Here is a 21,646-nt window from a genome sequence, read left to right on the forward strand (position 1 = left end):
ACTCAGTGTGATGACACTGGTCTTGCTGCTGGCGGTGCAGCAGCCCTTGAAATGTATCCAGTCACTCCACAACATTTTGGGGAATGCTGCAGTTAGCAAAGAGGGCAAATGTCTTATCACTCTTTTGATGTTTTCTTTCCCAAAAGGGAAAAACCTGTGCATACACACTGAGAGAGGGATGAAGTTAGGATGTGGGGCTGTGTGGTAAAAATTCTCTTGGCTTTGTGTAGCAAATGACACCTGTGGTGAGCATGTGGGTAGAACTGTTAATAGATGTGCCAGGTTCCCAGCTTCTCCAGTGGTGAAATGGGGACCAGCTTGACACAGCCTCACCACTCTTGAATGATGTTTTATTGCTATAATTTAGCATAGGCAAGTAATACAAAGTTGGACATTGGGACCTAATACCTGTTGCATCCAGCGGGAGTCACACTCCCCACCAGCATGGATGGACTCCTACACACTTACAGGAGTTTTCACAAACTGTTCAGAGTCAGACTGGCACACTGAATAAATATACACTTCCCTTAAATAAATATACACTTCCCTTCCACACAAAGCACCCAGAGCATTCACACATTTATATGAGCATTTAAGAGAGGAATCAGCACTAGCCCTTTAACTGTTCACATCAAAATCTGTTTGTTGAGAGAAGCTGATTATTATTCAGCTGGAGTTACCAACAGTGATGTAGCAAAGAATTGTGATAGTATTTGTGCTGTTGAATTAATAAGTGAAGAGCAGCCATCACCAGCACTGTTGTTTATTGCTGTTCCAATGCACCAAGGCTGGCTTGTTTGCAAGCATCACAACTAAAAGAGTTTTCTTTATTTGCCACTAAGTAAACCTGCAGGGAAGAGTACCACTTCCAATGCGTCAGAAAGCTTGGGGAAGGCATTGTGGTCACTAGTTGTTACAGGTGAGGTAACTAAAAATACTTATCTCTCTGCACCCTCCCCTCTATTTTGTGGTATTTTTATTTCCAGAAATACCTACATTTATCAGTACTTTGTATAAGCTTTTGACTGTAGGGCTAGTTTGTTCATAAATGTTCACTGGAATATAAAATATGTCCTATATTCAGTGAGTAATATAGATAAGTCCAAGCATATAACTTAAAATGCTGTAGGTGCTTATGAGCCATTTATAAGCAATTTATTATTGATCAGGAAGGGAAGGAGGAATTGCACATTTATTACAATCCATGAATCCTGTACTAATCCTTTCTAAAAGGTGTTAAAGGTTTGGTTAGAAATGAAGCACGAGTCTTTTAGCAGTGGACTGTCTGGCCGACAGCTGATAACATCACACCAGATTCTTGGCAGCCTTGGGATACTCCATAGCATTGTTGACCTGTCCTGCAGCCAAATATGTAGCTAGTACTTCTGCTTTTAATTATCCCTTCCAACTGCTCTCAGCAGCCATGATTTTACGTCACAATTCCTATCAATTTCACGTAGTACTTTTCTTTAAGAACTGCCACTCTCTGTTTCTTTGGTTCATTCCCTGGTTAAATCTCTTTCTCCCCCCCTTTTATGTGTTTCCCGCTCCTCTTCTGCCCAGGGTGAATGCTCACGGAAGTGCTATGACATCTTTGTGCTGGAGACGGTGTGTGTGGCGTGGTTTTCATTTGAGTTCCTGCTGCGATCCATTCAGGCGGAGAACAAGTGTGCTTTCCTGAAAACTCCACTCAACATCATCGACATCCTGGCCATTCTGCCTTTCTATATCTCTCTCATTGTGGATACGGTCTCCACGAAAAACAGCAGCAAGCCCGGCGGGGGAGCTGGGAACAAGTACCTGGAGCGAGTGGGCCTGGTGCTGCGCTTCCTGCGGGCGCTGCGCATCCTGTACGTGATGAGGCTGGCGCGGCACTCGCTGGGGCTGCAGACGCTGGGGCTCACCGTGCGCCGCTGCACCAGGGAGTTCGGCCTCCTCCTGCTCTTCCTGTGTGTCGCCATGGCCCTCTTCTCACCGCTGGTGTACTTGGCTGAGAGTGAACTGGGAGCCAAGCAAGAATTCACCAGCGTCCCCACCAGTTACTGGTGGGCCGTGATCTCCATGACAACTGTTGGCTACGGGGACATGGTGCCTCGTAGCATCCCCGGACAGGTGGTAGCCCTGAGCAGTATCTTAAGTGGGATTTTGCTGATGGCTTTCCCAGTCACATCCATCTTTCACACCTTTTCCCGTTCCTACAGCGAGCTGAAGGAGCAGCAGCAACGAGCAGCCAGCAGGCAAGTGCGCAAGCTACCAGAGAACACTGAGCTCCCAGGTGGTGACAGTACAAGGGGGCTCAGTGCCACATTCCCACCAAGTGTTGCTGGGCAGGACAGTCCACCCACGGTGGACCAGTAAGACGAGAAGTTCTTGATCCTGAACAGCTGAGGACATACGTTGGCAGCACAAGAAGCAGTGGACAAGGGAGGTCAGTTCTGAAAGAAGAGCCTCCTGAACTGCATAAATGAGGGACAGACACACACGAAGTTGTCTCTAAAGACCAACTTTTGATCTTAAGGGCCCTCTGAAAAGTACTCCTAGAAACTCTGTCAAGTACAGCTCTGCTCCATTGCTTCTCTTAGGGCTTTTCTTTTCTATTGAACAGGTATTCTTGGGTATCCCCAAGGAGCAGCCGTTGAACATAGCCAGCCAGGAGAATGTAACATGAAGCACAGCCTGTGCCAGGGTGCCATTCGGCAGAGTAACCAGCGTGTCACCTCCTCCCTGCCCTGCTCGGTGGCACTCCATGCATGAGGGGCTGAGTGAGGCGGCTCCCCATGCTGTGACACCCCACAGCATGTTGGTTTTGGCAGCTTCCCCAAGGAACACAAACCTCAGACAAGCCAAGGGGTGATGAGGGCAAGAGAAGGGCAGAAGTACCCCTTCAGCTTTGCCAAGGGGTTTGGTTTTTGTCTTCTACAGATGAGGCAGCGCAGCCAGGGTTGCCAGGGCTGCCACACTCGTGTACTAGAGCAGTTTGCGTTATTTAGTAAAGATGCATATTTACCATCCTAAGCTTTGTATCTTAGCCCCATGACTGAAATATACATACAAACAACCTTTCTGACTGTGGTACTGAATGTTAACTTGGTTTTTTTTTTTCCCCTTTGCTAACAGTTGAATATATAAATATCATTACAAATCATGCCATTTCCCCACTTTCTGTTAACTGTTTCAATCTTTCGTGTGTCAAACAATGTGTTTAGCAAATGACTGAACCAAGCTGAACTACACGCAGCCCAAGAAAGGGAGTGTGATGTTAAACCAGCAGTGAGTCCCAGCTCTGCAGTCTTACTCAGCAGCGGTGACTGCACTGACTGCAGTCATGTGCAAACAGGAGTAGTCCAAACCCAGTGAAGTCAATGAGACACCTTCAGTGGGCTCTGGCCTGAGCTGCAATGTAGCAGCTGTGCTCTAGTTAGGAGTAGCCTTTGTTTCCCCTCCTACTAAGAAAAATACAATCTTGTCATTAGAATTAGCATTCTGGCTTTTTCATTATTCTCAAAATAGTTAAGTCAATTTAAAGGGAAAATTAGTCACATGATGGCATCTGCATGTGTGCTTACTGATGCTGTGAGCTCTCCAGCCCCCATCCTGGAAGAGCTGTGTAGGTGCTCCAAATCAGGATACTCTGTGGGTCTTTCAGTGCTCCTACAGGTAGGAAGGATATGATCGGGGAATGGAGGAAGATGGAACCTAACAGCCTCTTGTACCTATGACCCCATTTGTACTAAAGCCATGCAGTGTCACCCTCCGTATTCTCCTCCTGCCAGGAAAGGAACAAAAGCTGATGCATTGAAGATGGGATTTGTCTGGTCTGGGGGGTTCTTTTGCCTCAGTGTACGTTGAAACACACCAATCCTACATTAGCAAACTCTCATATTAAGCCATTCCTTATAGGAATGAAGCAAAGGAAATTAAAAGGTTACACTTTATTTTAATAAAAATTAAAAGCTTTGTTGCTGAATGCATGTGTCTGTCTGATGATTTGGCTGTGGGGGAGGTGGTGTTTTGCCAGAGTCTCATGCCTCTGACTCTGTCTGGCCCTCAGCAGTGCTGATACTGCTCCTTTGCAGCCATGGTCGGGCTAGAGAGCCCGGGGCAGCACGGCGGGGTCACTGGGCCAGGTTACACAGCTCACTGCGGAGCGCTGCAAGAGATGGAGGCAGTGAGACCCTGCAGGCTGCCTTTGGGTCTCCAAACCCCCATACGTACTGAACTACAAGTAAATTGAATGCAGCCTCACACACCACGGCTCTTCCCATCCTTCATAGCCCAACACCACCAGGAGCACATCCGCTCCTTGTGCCAGCGAGGAGGGCCAAGGGCTGGTGGATGGTGCCTGGGCTGACTCAGACTACTGGCAAAGCAATACCAGCAAAGGGTTGCTGTGACTCATGAAAGATTTTAATTTTATTGGGGTTTTTAATCCTGATGCAGGTACTTCTTGGATTAAGACTTATTAAGATTTGGCATCAGGAATACAGCTTTGCAGCCGGCTGACTGCAAACCAGCAAAGTGAGCAGTGTGAGGGAGCAAAGTATGGCATGGTGCTAAGGGGCAGCACTGCATTTTCTGGTGACATTTGGGTGCTCAGTCTTCATGTGGGACCCAGCGGATTTACCAGGTGAACTCACAAGTTCACCTTTTACAGTACTTTGGTTCATGCACACTGGGTGCTGCTGGTTCATGCTCCATCTCTGGTGTGAAACAAGGGGCCATGGCTACTGTGGGAGGGTGCAGAATACATCTCCTCAAAGTGATGGAGCCCCATGAATTGTCAGCAGCATTAACTTAATCCTAGAAAAGCCATGTTGGAGTAGACATCCTTGCAGAATGAAGAGTTTCACACCTGCAATGCTAGCAAATAACCATGAATCAATGCTACTTTTGGCCCTGCAGCATGAAAAAAACCAGCACTGGGACAGCAAACTGCAGCTCAGCAGCTGTATAGAAAAACAGACTGATGACACACACCATATTGCTGTGCTCCATCAAGTTCCTATTGTCCTACAATAGCAAGTCCTTTGTATTTTTCAAAAGGCACATAATTAATTCCAGCACGCACAGAGTTTTACTAAAGTGACAAAACCCACTCATTATGTCCGTTAGTCAAAGCCTGGCTTTTAATAAAGTTTCATTTCATCTATTGAGATGACAGATGAGGAAACAAATATAAACCAGGAACCTTTTAAACAAATTATTTTTGGAAGCTGTATAAAGCTGTGATGCACACATTGCCAGACATAAAAGATACTCAGAGGAGAGTGAGTTTCACCCAGGGCAGCTGTTGTTATGGGTGATGCTTATTACTTTTGATCAGCTGCTGGAGAGTGTTGGTTTTGTTGTGTATGGTGGTTGTTTTTCTTTGACACAGCACACGGATGATTGTGGCCATTTATCTCTAACTATAATAACTATAACAAATGCCACACATGTCTGCATATATACCAATGCCAGGGGGTAGTTATACTTGTTTCACTGAACAACCCAGTGCTTCACGATTGTAGCACACTAGTTTTGCCCCAAGGAAAAAAAGGAAAAAAATATATTCCTCTCTCTCATATGGGACAGAGACTCACAGCACACATGAGCAAAGCTGCCTCTTCTACATCTCCACCTTGGTGACAGCATGCATGGACCTGGACCCACAAATTACGGCAGCTGGCAACAATAATCATCTAAAAACCATGACTATGAGAGTTAAGGATGTATTAACTGGTAAAGGGACAGAGTGAAAGGGAATGTCACAAAGTCAGACACAACTTTGCTCATACAGCACACGTGCACAGCCATCTCCTACCTCACACCAACCTCAATTAAACACTAAAAAACATTGACACTGGTATCATCCCATCGGGTGCAAGCTGGACAGAAGTTGCTGTCTCACAGTAATGAGGCCAGAATGAGCACAGGCTATGCCAGCCTCACAGCAGATGCTTCAGGGAAGCAAAGCAACCTTGGCTCTCCCTGGCACCTACAAGCCACAGCCTTAGAAGACTACAAAGCCTTGGGGTGGAAGATGACAGAGGGTCATGGAAGGGCTGATGGGTAGAGAAATCCAGCATGATTCTGCTAACCCATCTGAGGCTGAGCAAAGCCCCTCAGCTTCCTAGCACAGCTAAGCCAGCACCTACAAGAGTCAAATCCACATAAGCTGGGACACAGAAGGGGCAGGGACAGGTATCTCAAGTCCTAAGTCTGTGTTTGCTATCAGGCCACTTCCAAATGCTGACATCCACTGGGAACTGGTTGCTTTACAAGGTTGTTTACAGGGAGACCTGCCCCTGCTCCAGGACACATCTCACAATTTGTTCTAGTCCCTGTCTCTTGTTTACTGCTGTTGGCACAGGCATCCAGGCAGTCTGTTTATTTATTGGCATATTGTTGACTTACACATTAATGTCTTCGTTACAGAAAGCCTCCAACAAAACTACAGTTGTCAGTCAGCTCCGTGAACCCTGCTTGGCTCTCAAGAGTCTCATTACAACCATATTTAACAAACAGAACCTGTGGGCCAACTTTTATTACCCAGTGCCAAATGTGAGCTTTATTTTTTGTCTTAAAATGTTTTTAAATTGCACCTAACTCCATGCATCCCAAACACCTAACCATGAAATCTCTTCCTGTATGGAACTGCAGTGCAGAGCACTATCTGCTGTGCACAGCCAAGGGAGAGATTTGCCTGAGGGTGGCCAGGCCCAGCACTGCACCAGCCAGCAGGACATGGGCCAGGCTGCTGCAGTGCCCAGAGATGGGATTCCCTGTTGTTTCGTTTAAGGAGAGCCCCACCAGTGGCTTCCCACCAGTGAGTGCCAGAACAGCAGCCAGTAACACCAGTACTATTTGGGATAGATGGTGCAGCCACTGTGAGTAATAAGCAGGCTCGGCTGTTGTGGGAACTGTGTGGGTCATTGTCTCCACGACCAGCAAAGTGTTAACACAACTAGCAGGTTTTACTCCCCACCCTCATGTTCCTCCTCCTTTTCCCCCCACTTTGCTGATTTATCTAACTTTGCCCTTCAGGTCTTGATTTTCCTTCATTTCCTTCCCTCTAGGAGTCTCTCCCTTCAGGCCCTTATTTGAGCAAGCTCAGTCTCTCCCACTTTTCGCCTTCTACCCTTCCTGACTCTGTCTCCTGTGCCTCCAGCCGTCTCTCCTCATCAATTTCTCTTCTCCAGCTTCTGCAGCCATTGCACACAGCAATAGCAAAACCACCTCCCCACGCCAGAGCAGCTGAAGAGCCTGCAACAGCAGCCTGGCAAGATCCAGGAGATACACAGTGGCCACAGGGCTGGTCCTGACAGTTTTGGCTCATTTTTCCATCCTGAATCAAGAGGGAGGGTGGCCAAGACTCCTCCTGGGACAGTAGCTGGCCATGAGATGACACGCTCATCTTCTTCCTCATCTTCTGTACAAAGGCTGCAACGAGTATGTCCCCCATCTGTGTCCCATCTTCAATCTCACACGTTTCCATGAAATGGGGTTTTTTTAAGGCTACATAATAATCTGTTAGTAAATTTGTTTTTAGTATGAGCGTCACAAGAATGAAGGAGTTATGTGGTCATTAGGGTTAAGTTTACCTATTGAAGAGCAGGGGACAGAGATCCAGAATCCCTGTTGTGCACCATGGCCTCAGGAAAATTTATGCCTTGTGCTCACCCGCTCATCAAAGGGGAAAAGCAAACAAATTATTCCTACTGACAATGCTGTAGACATGATGAATTACAGTAAGAGGTAAGAAGCACACATTTTGTACCTGAACAAAACAAAGCAACGGTGTGATTTATATATAATAGGTAATTTTTATTTAAAAAAACATTGCAACTGACAGAAAAAATAAACTCCATGAAATGTGCCATACATTCAAAGAGATGTATTTAAAGTAATTGATTTCTTATTCTCTGAGGTGATCATTGAAACAGATACTTCCTGACAATTATAGAACAAAACCAAAGTTCTGTAACACTTTGTACCTTGCAAGATGAAGTTAAAGAGTTCCTGGCCAAGAGTCCTGCCTTGCTAAATGCCACATACAGAAGATGACTCAGACATGGTTTCACTGGCTTCTCTTCCAGCATTTGCAGCTCTGCTGTGAATGAGTCTGGTCTGCAGAGCTTGCTGGTTCGGGTACTGATGACAGACTCAAGAATCTGCCCAAGGAAGAGTCCCAAAAGGAAAAAGCAGAAGTTGTTATATCCTCAGTAATATCTGTAGTTCAAAGCCAAAGGGGTGGCCAAAAGTGTGCATTCCCAGGTGAAGCTATAACATACGGAAGTATGTTTCTTACAAACCATTAATTTCTTACATCCCCGTTTCACAGAATATTAGAAAAAGACCACCATGTACAAAATCTTACCATTACAAGTTATTAAAAAAAACCTTCAGACCATTAAAACACACAAGAAAGTGTTTGTTTGCAAACAGTAGAAATACAATCCTCATTAAAGCAGCATACCGAAGAAGCCAGTTGTTAAGTAAGTTTTCAATTAAAAAAGACAAAAGCCCAGATGTTCCTGTAACACAACCAGAACATTGGAGAAGAGAGAGGAACAAAACATTCATAGTCTACCATGCCAAGTACATTGTCTTTGTAAGGTCACTTCAGGCCTAAAAGAGTATGGTATTGAACAAAGAGCATGGAGTCAGTGCCTGGGCAGAGGGTGATTCCCCTCCACTGGACAGTTTGCCACAGATAAGACAGTCCAGACTCAAATTGTGAGGTTCCCAAATAAAGCACAGCAGGGGAAGTATCTGATTTACACACTGAAGTTATCAAATCTCAGACTTGCTGCCATCGATAAGAAAACATAAACTTTTGGGCTATTCTCAGGGAAAAAAGTGATTCTGAAAAATCTGTGCCAGCTCTTGCCTGCGGTCAGACAGGACTCACCAGGCAGAGGGAGGAAGCCTCATGAAGAGGGAAGCAGCAGAGGCATAGCTGTTCCTGGGACTAAAGGTCTTGCTGTGGCTACCTCATACCACCTGGGGTGGTTTTATGACTTCAGCTGGCAGAAGCCCAGGGGCTCAGTCACAGCCCCTGTGGGCCCACACCAAACTGGAGCTGCCGGTGACATGCAGCTCTCAGAAAGAGCACAGTGACCTATGATGGCAAACAGCCATTAGAGACAACATCTACATAAACTCTCCTCTTTCAGCTTTTTCAGTCCCTCTGTCTAAGTACAGACTGCTGATTCTTCCAAGAGCCTAAAAGTTCACAACAGTAAAAGGAAAATGTGGACTCCTTCCCTGCTGGGTCAATGCAGGAAAGAGCCCAAAACATAAACTGGTTATTGTTTGGCATTAACAACATGAACGTGAATCTCAGCCTCAACAAATCGAGCTGTCAAATGCTAATCCTACTCCACAGGATACAGCTTTTTCTCTGCCTTAAACTTTTAAATATCTGAGCCAATGGAAGTGGACCTGCTTCTAACCTTTATGGCTCAAATGCCGTCTAGAAATACTTGCTTGGCAATACTGGCAACACGCATCTGCTGGCCCCTTGGTTTGTGAAAGTCATCCCATAGCCCAGCCCTGTCCTGTGTACAGCCACAGGGGCAGTGCTGCCTGCCAAGTGCAGGACGGGCTATTCCCAAACCCCACCACTTCAAAGCATGACTACTACCTGAGTTACCTGCAGTCTCCTGCTGGCTCCTCCTTTTGGCTGACCACTTGACTGGCTGTGCCAGCATCATCATGGCTCCAGCATCATCCATACTCATGCCCCCTTCATCACCTCCTTAACGTGCCCTCCTGCCACACTGATCCCGCAGCGGGGGTGAACACCTGCTCACTTTTTAGCATGTTGATGACCAGCTCATTTCCGGCTGCTCACCTCTTTGCAGGGCCTCCTGCCCTCGCCTTCTCTGCTCACCGGACACCCTTACAGAGAAAAGAAAAAGCTCCTGCTCTTCCTCCTCCATCGTGGAGATACTGAATGCTAGTATATGCCACAAACTTCCTGCCAATATACAGACTTTATATTATATAAATAGGTAAAAGTTTCAGACAAAATATCCTATAATTTCTGTGGTGTAACATTTTTAAATAGCATTAAAAACACAAACCATCCAGCCCTTGTGATTAAATATACAAACATTTGTGAGTTGATAAGGCTCATAGGTACATATGCAAAAATAAAGTGCCCCTCCCCCCACCAAGAAACAGTTCTGTACAGTCAAGTCTGAAAACAGAGCGAGCAAGTTATTGAAAATAAAACTTCCTGAGCTGGAAGTGCAGCCAGGTTTTCAACCCTTGTTCTCATTTCTCCTTTTAACTCAGCAACCCCAGAGTATTTACAAGTGGAAGAGGAGCTCTGCCATGGCTGACTCCACAGCACTGTTGACCTGCAACCTGTCCAGCTAAGTTCCTCACAGGGCCTTGGTGCTGGCTGGGTGTGCAGTGTGGGACACGGGCTTCTGAGGGTAGTAGCTGTACAAGTAAACCTGCAACAGGATAGCGATGTCCACAAAAACCTGCAGGAGTCCACAGATGGAGAACTGGAAAGGGGCCTGATTCAGGATGAAGTAAACAGTCTTGAACGTGTCCCCACTGGTCCACATCAGCACCATCTTGATGCTGAAAGACAGAAAAGAAGGGAAGGGTATTTACTGAGAAGAACTCGCCTTCAAATTAGACCTGCTGTGCCAGAGGATCCCCCCTTTTTCAGCAAGGCTTTATACTCAGCAGTAGGTTGGGACTCCCCTCAACATAGGCAGACAGTATGCCCAGCCAAGAGGTGCAGCACTGTACCTGGAAGGGAGCACCAAGTTCTCTACTCCACAAACTGCAGCACTCTTATCTCAGCAATTACAGCTCCAAATACCTGTGGCTATGAAGGTACCCAGCATTTTAAAATAGCCAGCTAGGACATTGAACTCAGTGGTGCGCTGTAAACGTGACTGCCACATGCTGACAGCATGGACCATAAACCAAAGTAATACAGCACATGGAAAACAATGGCAATTCATCCCAGAAGTTGCTTCTTGTGCGTGCCATTTTGTGCTCATGCAAGGTGAGGTAACACACAGACCACTCCCTCGTGCATGCACGCCTTTTTACCATGTGCTGAAACAAACACTCCTGGTGGATAGAAGAAACCACTCCCTACTGCAGAAAATGCAAACCCAAAACAAGCAAAAGGACAGATTGTCCAGTAATACAGAAAGAGGAGAAACGACATGCCTGCAGCTGTTACTGGAAGGATGAACATCACTAGGGATTTTTATCAAGGACACGGATCAAGAGCAACGCTCTTGATAGCCATCCTTGCTTTCATCTTGCTGTACTGCTGAGCCATCCCCCGTCCTGCAGTCCCATTTCTGCTCCCCCACATCAGGAGAAACTCTGGGGAATAGAAGTGAGTTCAAATACACCAAATTTTTTTTGGTGTCCTCTACAAAATGCGAATAACCAAACCTTGAAGGCTGTTTCTGAGTTTCATGCACTTTATCAGGAGAGCTTTTTAAGTAGTTGGATAAGCGGTAGTGGACAAAAGCTTTGTAGTTCACAGTATGAGCAAGGCGCGTGATTTGTCATAATTACAAGCAATTACATTTTGCCAGCAGAGACTCCAATTCATCAAACACAGTCAGGTCCATACAGCAGGGTAGGACTTCATGTTCATTTTTCAAGCATTCAGGCAGGAGCTAGCACAATTTGTATTTTGGATGGAAGCACACAATGCTATTGTAAGCCAAATGCTGCAGCCCACTCTATCCCCATACGGGAAGGGTGGCCATGAGCATCAGTTTATACAGCCCCACTGCACTGTGGGAACAAGAGCTTTTTTGTAACTCAGGTCACGTAGCCGAGAGCATAAAACAGGTCTAACAACTAGGACCTTCCAAAGAGTCTCTGTCTGGAAGTGCAAGCAAGGACATAGGGTTGAGTGAGCAGTCATTCCCCACTCAAGGTCATTCTAAAAATGCAAATAAATAATCAGAGAAGGAAAACAACTGCTGAACCCACAAGATCATTTGTGCTTGGTGCAAACAGCATGCACCACCTGCCCTGTGCACATTCCCAGTCACTCCAAGTCACCTTACTTCACACTTAGGGGAGCTTTATAGATGCAGGCAAGCGGTTGCAACTGATTGAGATTTTAATTAGGAAGGGCAATAAGCTCTGAGGGTAATAAAACTGGTATCTTGCTTGCTGGCAGCAAGCTTTCCTCCTCCTCTAATTTTAAGCTCCTGATTGTTTGCTGGGTGTGAATCTGTCATGGTATGGCTGGGGACCCTCTCTAAAAGCACATGCCCAACCTGGCCAATCAAACCAACTGCTCACTGTTGACAGAAGGGCAATTCAGGGATGCCGTGGAACAGCTGAATGGGAATTTAACAAGCAAAGGATATTTATCACAAATTCCCCATGGAGAAAGCTAGCTGGGTTTTTTAAGTGATCCTACAGTGCAGTGGAGATGTGGAGAACAAGATACACACTGTCAGAAAATGTACAGCCCAAAAAAGAATTAACCCCCACAAAGAAAGAATAATCAATCACTGAGGGAAACCTTACGGACACCCGCACTTCAGCAGCATCACACGAGCCAAGCACGCCTCTAGCTGTGTCACATGCTGTGCCAAGTTTGCCAAAGCAATTCTGGGTTTTGCTAGGAAGCCACCCGTGAACTCAACATTCTGCAATACTGGCTGGGTAACTTGGTGCATGCTCCAACAGCCTTTGCATGTTTCAGAGCCCCACTCTTCAGGTGGTACACCTGACACTCAAGGAGATCAACACCATGCCTGGAGTTCTTACTAGGACATGACAATGCTCTACACACAGGAAAAACTCAACTTGATCTTGGCAAAACTGATTTTAAAAAATGCAACAGATAGTTTAAAGAGCTAATACCACTGGTCTGCCACTGAACCAAAAAATGTGCATCCTCCTCTGTCCACTTGATGTCTCACAAAACTTAGCGCTGCAGCTGCACCGAGGTTCTCAGAGCACAGGGCTGATGCAAATCAGTGACTGTGGGAGTGTCAGATGCTCTCCAGAGGAGAGAGTGGGACTGAACAAAAGGGACATGTCCAGCATAGACTGAAAGGCATGTGGGGTAACCTAAAACCACTTGGCAAGAAAATGGGGACAGACATGCAAGACATGAGACAAGGCAATGAAGATCCACAGAGAAAAGCCAAGGAGACATCAGAGAAGCCAAAAGGTTGGTCAGGTGAGAACGGTAAAGGAAAAAGAGACTGGAGCAGGACAAGAAAAGACAGGAACGGAAAGAGAACTGGGAACATGGTACACAAGTCCTTGGAAACAATCTGACTTTGGGATGGACAGACAGAAGAGTATAACCAGAGAAAAGGATGTTCAGGGTTGTATTGGGTTTGCGTGGCAAGGTTTTGGTAGTGGGGGGGGAGGAGGGCCTACAAAGCATCCTCTCTAATTAAGTATGTGTCTCACTCCTCCAGTGCCCACCCCAGGGAGGGGAAAAACTACTGTTGTTGGCTCTCTCCCCTCTCAAGCAGAACCCATTTGCACACACAGCCTGGAAGTTTCAGCTCACTGAGAAACCCATCAAGTGTCCACGTGGCATCTCAGGGGGAATAGAGCTGCCCCTGCCCCCACTACCACATCACACGTCCGTGCTTCAGGAGGTTGGGAGACTGGGTGAATGAAGTTTACACCATCAACGTCTTCTGTCAAGTCCTAATTTCCAGATGCTCAGTACAACAGTGGTCCTCTCCCCTTATCTGGGCTTTGCAATTGCTTTGTCCTTGCTGCATACACAATGTCACTCACAGTAACGCAACAGCGCACGCGTGACTACGCACGATGGATGGCATGGATACACCATCACTGTTCTCACACTTCCAGCCATCATGGTACTTCAGGATGCCACACGGCACAGAGAAAACAGTTTTTGTTCACAGCTGCTCAACTTCACCCAGTCACGTGGGGAAGAGAGGCAGTTCTTGTATTATTCTCATATTCCACTGGACAGCTTTCCAGCTACTCTTCCCTGGCAGGTCACAGGCCACAGGGCTGGCAGGTCACAGGCCACTGGTGCATGCCTGGCCCTCGGCCTCACAGTGCAAGGGAAAATGCTGCGCTGCCAACACAGATTGGGCTGTCAGGGCCCACCACCAAGACCACCTGAGACTGGACAGTCCAGCACAAAGAGGCTGCATGCAGCAAAAATTTCACAACCTATCTCACAAAGGCCAACTTCATGCTCGCTCTTCCTGACATCTGCAAAGTCACGCAAGTGAAGGTGTTCTGTGCAGCACTGGCTACACAGCAAAGCAGGATTTAGGAGTAAATACACGGGTATCTTCCCTGATATAGCCCAAAAACTAAGCTGGGGAGATGCGGAAGGCAGGAAACTCTCACCTTGTTCCTATGGAGGATACAGTCTAGTAGGACAGCACAACTGCTCTTAGCCCAAGTGAGCGAGCAGGTTAGGGGTGACTGTGCCATAGAGCAACCTGGGGATGCAGAAATAAACAAATGGCAGCATTTGGTTGGGTGACAACAGAGATGCCACCTTGAGAAGCAGGAGGCAGGAACTGTGCTCAAATAGCTGGTATTGCCAGAGGCAGAGGCAGGCTTGTGGTAAAAATAGCACTTCCCAGTAATGTAAATCAGTACTGTGGTATCCAATGACAACAAACCTCCTAAAAAGCAAGCGCTTTCCTTACAGCTGAGCTCAATACAAGGAGCTGCTAATGTAGTAGCAGTTAAGTGTCAAGTCTGCGCAAATTGCAACTGACCACAAAGAGGAAAAGCTGGAATTTTTCAACTGCTCTTAAAATCTGAAAGAGCACTTATTTATTCTGCTGTTGGAACAAAATTCTCAGAGACACCAGCACTGTTGATCAGACACTAGATTAAGGGTGGATTGCTCCATGCCCTACGGCGCTGCTGTTGTCTACCACTGGTAGTAGATTTCATAAACACGCTGTATACCCATCTTCAGTTGCTAAATAAATAAATGACATGCTGGAAAACAGCATTCACTTTTCTCATGAAATTATTTGCTTCATTCATGTTCCTTGTATATTGTGTAGTAACTTGGAAGTGACAGTAGCTAGAGGTAAAACCACCTATCAGTACATTGTGCCTGCAATCAGCCAACAAAGCCATAACTTTTATAAAATACCTCTGGAATTATTCAGATGCAGAAAGAGCTTGTAAAATGCACTCAAAAGAGAAAAAAAAATCCAAAACATTTTCCATTGCTTGGAACAGCGATATCAGCCAGATATTTAGGCTCAATCCACCATATCCAGAATTAACACTACTCTGATCAAAGCTTTTCAGCATTTTCATTCCCTCTGCTCAAAATCTGGCTGAAACAGTCTCAAGTCTCTGACTTTCCATCAGAGTCTTTGCACACAACATTAGCCACTTCTTGGTCATTATGCCTTTCTTCTTCCTTCATCTGAAAGAACAAGAACTACCAAAAAGAAGGATCTTTTTAAAAAAATATGATATGTGAAGCCCCTCTTTCTCCTACTGGGTAAACCAGGCTGTTTTAAGACTAGTTGCAACCATCCATCAGAACAGCTTACAAACAGCAGCACACTGGCAGGGCTGCAGAGCAGCAGTCTGAAGAACACGGGCTGGCACTCAGCAGAAAACCTACACAAGAAGAAAGACACGGCAATATTTGCTTCCTGTTTGCACTGTAGATTTTCTCACATCCATGTTATGACTCTGCATGTTTGTAGCTTAACACACAAACCCAAAAATATCTTGCAAGCTGGAAGACACAAAGACGGTGACTTCCGTTGAGAAATCCTGTAGTGGTTGGACCAGACATTTCAGCACAAATAGCAACAGGAGGTACGTGGTGCCCTGATGTAATTACATCCTGCTACAGTCACAAACGCAGGGCTAATTGTGCTCAGATAGTCAATGAACTCAAAACTCCTAAGTTGTTTTCAACAACAGAAAAACTATTAAACTTACTGACTGTTATCTACTTTGAAAGTTGTTGGCTTTTTTTTTTATGTCAGGCAACAGGAACTAAAAAGAGAAGGGAACTAAGAAAAAGAAGAATTAGACTGGACTCTTGTTGTTCAAGAATCAGTACAAATTCACCACAACTTCCCCTCATCATGGCCAAATACTAGTCCATGACACAGGTTTTGTGAATCAGAAAATCTGATTAGATTGACACAGTTTCAGAGACATTTCTTCCCATATTAGCACTTGACTTTCATATATGTTAAAAATGATGACAGTTCTTTAAATGATTGGGGATATAAAAGCAGAATAAAATCATTTAAGAGCTCACAAGATAGTATTTCCTTCAGAAATAAGTACACATTCAAACATTATGAGTATTCTGAATACTGCATTTGGTTTTGGGAAGTGAGGAAGAGGGTACAGAAGGTATCTCTCCTGCAACCTTTTAAGCTGTTACCTCCCACGAGCCATTTGCATGGGAATGTCTGGAAGAGAAAGCAGATTTGGTTATAACATCCTGACTTTGGAAAACTTTCAGCTCCCATTTGCAGCTCCAAAATAGTCTGCTTAGAAAAGACAACAAGAATCCGTAACACTGCACTTCAATCAGAGGCTAGCCTGCCTACAGCAGTGAAACACAGACCAGAAAACACAAAACGCGAATGCCATGTTATTTTTAACACTGCACAAACCAAACAAAAATTAATAAATAGAGCATTTGCTCCTAACAAAATGTTATATGGCTTAACAAAAAAAGGTTCTCCTGACGCTAACCAAATTGTTTTAATCTGCTAAAAATTATTAAAAAGATTAAAAAAAAAAAAGGTGAATTAGAAAACATTGGGATCAGATACTCAAATTGTCTGAAGCTTAAAAATCTGGAAACTAAGTGTGCATACCCGAAGGCAAGTCCTTCTGTGTGCACAAGCATAGATCTTGTTTTAAATATTGCACAACCAGCTGGGAATCCAAGCAAGTTCACAAGTCCTACATGCTCTGCTCAGTGTGGGTGCCTTACCTCACTTCTCAACAATTCCTCTGAGGCTGGAGCAGCACCGACCACCTCGAGAGAAAGACATTTGCCCGTCCCCATGATTCTAGTAGGAGTTAAGAAGAGCAGGCAGGGAGATCCAGCATTTATTTTGGACCTCCATAACCAAGCTAAAGCAGTTGTTATCCTTGAACAATGGATACTACAGTGGGCTGCAATCCAAGAGCAAACTATCTGAAAGTTTCTGTCATTTTCAGGGACTGTACACATCGCTGAGGAAAGATGAAATGGAGGATTTCATTCTGGAACATCATCAAGCAAACAAACCCAAAAAGATGCACTCAAACAACAAAGTTTCATGGAAAAATAGTGTACATGGGTATTTGTCTATTACTTCTCCTCGTGAATATTTGTCTTCTAAACTCCCAAGAGTGGCAGGGTGCCACGCATTTTGACCCCGTGCAGCACACCCATCCAAAACCCAGTATTTGTTAGAACATGTCTGTGAAAGGATAGTCAAGGGGAAACTACAAGACATGCCACACATCACTGGTGGATAGTCCAGGATCACTGGTATGGCCTCTGGCTATTTCCAGCACCTATACCTAAAGTTTAGTTTGTACTGGTCCAAAAACTGGTATACCTTAACAGCTACGAAGTATTTCTAGTACTCTACAACTTGTGCTGCTGAAAGAAGGGCAGCAGCTTGAAACACCCCAAGTTCCATGAAGCTAGGTGTGAAAATCAATCTCTTTTGCAGATCAGAGGAAATACTTGAACCACAATTCACACCAGTGCCCTTCCTTCCAGGAGACACCAGATGGATGCTGGCCTAGGTGTTAAGCTCAGGTCTGCTCAGACATGCGGTATGAACATGGATCAGACGGGCTCTGATTCTGCTGCTGGTAGACTGGGAAGATTAGAGACCTGCTGCCATGGCAGGGAAGGGCTTTCCTCAGGTGCCAGGGCAGCAAATCATGCCCTGCACTGCTCACAGTAACACAGTCAGCTGCCAAGGCACTTGGTAGTGTCAATTTAATGAAAATGGTGCAGAGCACACCTACACTACACCACCTTTCAATCTCACTTGTGAAGTTGTTCTTGAGCATCTGTCCTCCCTTCCCTGTCTCTCACCTCCCACTCAAGGCACTACCATTAGTGGAACTGTAGGCACAGCTGGTGGCTCATTCTGCTCTAGATGCTCTCCTGCTGCCCATCTTCTCTCCAGCCACTTGGCACAGCCCATGCACTGAAAAGTGGGTGGTAAAAGGACCATCTCCATGCCCTCGCTGCCATGCAGCTGGCCAGAAGCAAATCCCAGGAAGCAGCACTCCTTCCTACGGCTTGCTTCCCTGCAGGGTGAATTGGCCCTCCACGTCCCAGCTGTTGCAGCCTGCCTACTGCCAGGAGGGACATCACTGCTATGTCCCACAGGGCCAGCGCCAAGAAATGGCAACATAATGCCCCCGTGTAACACCATTCAGTGTATTTCCCTCCCTGGTTCTAAATAACTTGGGACATATTCAATTTGAATGGTAATAAAAAGACATGATGGAATAGAGATTTCCTTCAGCACAGTTGTGTATGCCAAGGCTCAAATCAACTCTTTTAAATCTTCCTTCCTGTCCTAAACAAAGAAATAATCAGGCTCTTCACCCAACTTAACATGAGGTAATTTGTGTGCATCTTCCCTTCATCTTCATATGGTAACCAGTATGTAGCCTGAGCACACTTATAGTATTCCAATTCAATAACTGCAATTATCACTTTGGTCAACATACACAAGATAGCAGTCCCAGCTCTAGCATTTACCTTGTTCTAGAGGACTAGTGTTCAGTTGTCTTCAAAGACAGCACTCCCAAGGACAAAATCTAATGATATTGCAGTCATCAGTTTTCATGAAAAATCACATCCTTCAGTTAGTAAAATGCTTCTTACATTCTACGAAAAATACTGGAGAAATGAAAACCCCAAACACACTAGTGTGTAAAATAAGAGCAATCACTCAGGAACAAAGTCCTGCCTCCCAGTCAGTTTACTGCATGGAAATAAGGTTAAGATTTTTGCAAGAAACAAAGCTTGTATTCTTCTCCAAAACACCTTATAAGGAAATAATGGTGGACCTGGCAGTGTTAGGTTAATGGCCGGACTTGGTGATCTTAGAGGTCTTTTCCACCCTCACCGATTCTACGAAATAATCCCTTGCAAGTTCAATATGACAGAATGTCAGCACCTAATTCTTCATATGAAATTCCAGGTCTCCCCTTTTCCTCTCACATGCCCATGTGCACACAGAAGTACAGAGTTGAAGTTAATGGTGACAGTGGTACACCACACACATCTGTGTGCTGTTTCTCAAACCGAGGCCCAGCTGGAAGGATGTGTTTTATCAGCAGGTGCCACCATAAACCAACCCTTTCTGAGCCACTTTCCACATGCAGTGTTACCACTGACCCACAGTGGCTGCAGGACTTTAAAGTGCTTTAAAGCCATGCTGCAGACAGAACTGAACGCTGTAGGGAGGAAATAAAAGCATCACAATCACATCCCACACACACTGGCATGAAACAAATCTTAAAATTTCAGCCCAAGTCAGATCTTTGCATTTTGATAAGGAGAGACATCCCCTAGCCTGTCTTCATTGCCAAACTCTTGCAATCTGCCCCTTTGCACACTGTAAAACACTATAAAACACTCTTCTAGGAAATTCTCTAATACAAGACTTAGTATCTGAAGGGACAAGGCTTCTGCAACTACCCTGAAAGCTTGCCAGACAATGCCAGGACATCTGGCTTGGCATATAATTCCATTCCCTTATGTGATGTAGACATATATCATTCCTAGCCATCTTCCCCAGAACTAACTAAAACCCTACCTCTGAGCCTTGTTGAAACAGCTTTTTCTGACATCAAGTTTTGTTTCTTTCTACGTCTCACTCAAGAATGCTACAAGCATTTCCTCCCCTGTCTCAGTCTTTGGGCAGATATTCAGTATGTCAGTCTCTGCATTTCCCACTCTTCTTTTTCCTTGCTCCTCTGCGTCTGAGGAGCAGGGGACCAAATGCACCATTACAGGTCAAACCTGAAGCAGAAAATCTCTGTAGCTGACCCACCTGGATCTGCCCCACGCTCCCATTTTCTATCTTATTTTTCCTACTAGTCTATCTGGACCAACCTGCAAAGTCACTTTCTGGCCTAAGGTCCTTCAATCTCTTTTTCCTGCTGTTCTGGCTCATCTATTAATTACTTAAATTAGTCATGGCTCTGCTCATTTTACAGATTTTCATCACAGTCAGTATTACCATTATGGATATTTGCATCCTTGCATCTCAACCTACATTTCTTCAAACTCAAACCTCACTTTACTTCCATTCCAAATTTCTAATCCCACTCAGTCCTACTGCACTGAGGGAGACAACTCTGCAACCACATAAGCAGGAACCTTATTTCCCTTACACAACTGGCTGAGGTTAACTCTGGTGAAACAATAGAGGTGCTGGAACTTCAAGAACTGAGGCACTTTTGTTCCCAAATTTGCTAGGTAACAGAGGAAAAAGACACTTTTAGAAAATTTTCATCTCTCAGGTGCCTTCAAGACAAGCTCAGCTCTGACCTTTTGTGCCTTGACCTGACCTTAACCATGCAGAATACCTGGCATGACAGTTCCTTGCCAGCAGAAAATGGAGTGCCCAAACTTAATGGAATGGTTTTGAAACAAAAGTACAATAAATTTTCTCTTCGAATTCAGATTTTCAGGGCAGAGAGAAAAGCACCAGCTGAAGAGAGCACTCATTAAACATGCCAGAGCTTTATTCCCATTACTGTACAGAACCCTTGAACTATTTGTAAAAGATGAATGCTTTTGGTTTGAAGTCATTGGCTTTGAATTCATTTTTTGAACTGATGGGATGAGGTGCCAGGGGAAGAGAAATGAGAAAGAGGTTCAATGTGTGCAAGAGCTTTAGCAGTGCACACTGTGCTACAATCTTAGGGATGCTTAAGGGAAGTGGATACTGCTGCTCACACTGTCAGAACAGCTGTGAGGGTGAGGGAAGGAAGGTCTCCCTCCTGGATTTTTCCACTTGCCTCCTGAAATTCTCAGATGTGTTGAGTGCACAGGGCACAAAGAACTGTCTTTGGAACTTCATACTGTGCTGCTCCAGGTCTTGAGAGAACAGCTCTGAGGAGACACAGCAGGTGAGCAGAGAGGTGAATGAAGTGCTGACCCCAGCAGAGCAACCCAGAGGCCACTTATCAGCAGAAAGCCAAGCAGAAAGTGCAGGTCCTTGTACCTGGGGCATCAGTCACAGGTCTGCTGTAAGTGAAAAGAGGGTTTGAAGAAGACAAGAGAATCCATTTGCTTCCTGGGATCAGAACAAGACTGTTTCAGTCTATCTGTTCACATGCTGACAGAGTGCCCTCATCCTGAGTGCACTGACACCAAGTCTGTTTACTTTCCTGATGTAGTAACACCTCCAAGGGAGAAGAAACTAGAAATCTGCTGATGACTACACACTATTTTCTTCAGTCTCTTAACTTTGAAACAGGCAGATTCGGAAGGGAATCTGATCTTCCTGGTGTCTATTAGAACCACTAATTAAAAGGTTAAGAGAGAAGAGAAGCTGTTAGCAATAAGCCTTACAGTTGTACAAAAACCTGGTCCATCCAATCATGAAAACTGTTTACTGACTTCTCCCCAAACTCTTTCAAACTTGGATGTGTA

General features: G+C 45.2%; 2 protein-coding genes across 7 annotated transcripts in view; one reads left to right on the forward strand and one right to left on the reverse strand.

The window, feature by feature from the left end:
- KCNG2 (potassium voltage-gated channel modifier subfamily G member 2) overlaps nucleotides 1-3,967 on the forward strand; it is a 55,336-nt gene extending 51,369 nt beyond the window's left edge. For all 4 annotated transcript variants that reach the window (XM_050308678.1, XM_050308670.1, XM_050308651.1 and 1 more), the window contains exon 3: nucleotides 1,564-3,967. In XM_050308678.1, the coding sequence (XP_050164635.1) occupies nucleotides 1,564-2,358 (795 nt within the window). In that variant the 3' untranslated portion in view covers nucleotides 2,359-3,967. The remainder of the gene's footprint in view (nucleotides 1-1,563) is intronic.
- A 3,818-nt stretch (nucleotides 3,968-7,785) lies between these two features.
- SLC66A2 (solute carrier family 66 member 2) overlaps nucleotides 7,786-21,646 on the reverse strand; it is a 60,372-nt gene continuing 46,511 nt past the window's right edge. For 2 of the 3 annotated variants that reach the window (XM_050308831.1, XM_050308827.1), the window contains one exon: nucleotides 7,786-10,581. In XM_050308831.1, coding sequence (XP_050164788.1) covers nucleotides 10,374-10,581 — 208 coding nt within the window. In that variant the 3' untranslated portion in view covers nucleotides 7,786-10,373. Of the gene's footprint in view, nucleotides 10,582-10,605; nucleotides 14,448-21,646 lie in introns of those variants that run through there. The other variant, XM_050308838.1, reaches the window with a different exon arrangement.

The sequence above is a fragment of the Myiozetetes cayanensis genome, unplaced genomic scaffold, assembly GCF_022539395.1.
Source record: "Myiozetetes cayanensis isolate MyiCay16 unplaced genomic scaffold, myiCay2020 scf1, whole genome shotgun sequence".
NCBI lineage: Eukaryota > Metazoa > Chordata > Aves > Passeriformes > Tyrannidae > Myiozetetes > Myiozetetes cayanensis.